The sequence below is a fragment of the Apteryx rowi genome, unplaced genomic scaffold (genome assembly GCF_003343035.1).
Source record: "Apteryx rowi isolate R43461 unplaced genomic scaffold, aptRow1 scaffold_1810, whole genome shotgun sequence".
NCBI classification, from domain to species: Eukaryota; Metazoa; Chordata; class Aves; order Apterygiformes; family Apterygidae; genus Apteryx; species Apteryx rowi.
The window spans coordinates 5,597-6,647 of record NW_020448098.1 but is presented as its reverse complement, the minus strand read 5'-3'; the positions used below and the strand labels follow the sequence as shown (position 1 = coordinate 6,647).

Sequence of the window (1,051 nt, the reverse complement as noted above, 5' to 3'; positions counted from 1 at the left end):
ACCCCCAGCCCCACACTGCACCCCCAGCCCCACATTGCACCCCACACAGCCCTCCCACGCACAGTGACGGTGGCCAGCAGCCCCTCAGGCACGTTGGCCACGATGATGCCGATGAGGAAGATGACGGCCTCGAGCCAGGTGTAGCCGAGGATGAGGGAGAGGATGAAGAAGGAGATGCCGAGGAAGACGGCGACGCCRGTGATGAGCTGGATGAAGTGCTCGATCTCCACGGCGATGGGCGTCTTGCCCACCTCCAGCCCCGAGGCCAGCGTGGCGATGCGCCCCATCACCGTCCGGTCCCCCGTGGCGATCACCACCCCCCGCGCCGTGCCTGGGGGCCCGCAGGGGGCTCACGTGGGGTCCCRGGGCCCCAACGCAGCCCTGGGACCCCAATGCAGCCCCACAGCTGGCCCCAGGACCCCAACACAGCCCTGGGACCCCAAAGTGGTGACAGGACCCCAATGCAGCCCCATAACCAGCCCTGGGACCCCAACACAGCCCTGGGACCCCAAAGTGGTGACAGGACCCCAATGCAGCCCCACAGCCAGCCCTGGGACCCCAAAGTGGCAACAGGACCCCAGTGCAGCCCCACAGCTGGTTCTGGGACCCCAAAGCAGCCCTAGGACCCCAAAGTGGTGACAGGATCCCAATGCAGCCCCATAACCAGCCCCAGGACCCCAAAGCAGCTCCACAGCCAACTCCAGGACCCCAAAGTGGCAACAGGACCCCAAAGAGTCACCCACCAGCCCTTGGACCCCAAAGCCCAACTTTGGGACCCCCAAAGCAGCCCAAGGACCTCTGCACCCCAGAACAGCCCCAGGGAGCCCAAAACAGCCCTAAAACCTCCTCTGTGGTCCCCAAAACCTGTGCAGGGACCCCAAAACCACCCCAGCCCAGCCCCAGGGAGCCCAAAACCATGCAGGGACCCCCAAAGGGGCCTAAGCCCGCCGCGGGGACCCCCCTGGGCCGCCAGCTCACCCTCGACACAGTTGGTGGAGAAGAAGGTGATGTTGCGGGTCTCCAGCGGGTTGTCGTGGGTGCAGTCAGGCGA

The 1,051-nt window shown here is 66.1% G+C and overlaps 1 protein-coding gene across 1 annotated transcript in view; it reads right to left on the bottom strand.

Moving 5' to 3' along the window:
* The window catches only part of LOC112963983 (sodium/potassium-transporting ATPase subunit alpha-3-like), a gene marked incomplete at both ends in the record, with an annotated part of 11,498 nt that overhangs the window by 7,951 nt on the left and 2,496 nt on the right, over window positions 1–1,051 (bottom strand). Inside the window, 2 exons of the mRNA XM_026061524.1 lie at window positions 63–331; window positions 979–1,048. Coding sequence (XP_025917309.1) covers window positions 63–331; window positions 979–1,048 — 339 coding nt within the window. The remainder of the gene's footprint in view (window positions 1–62; window positions 332–978; window positions 1,049–1,051) is intronic.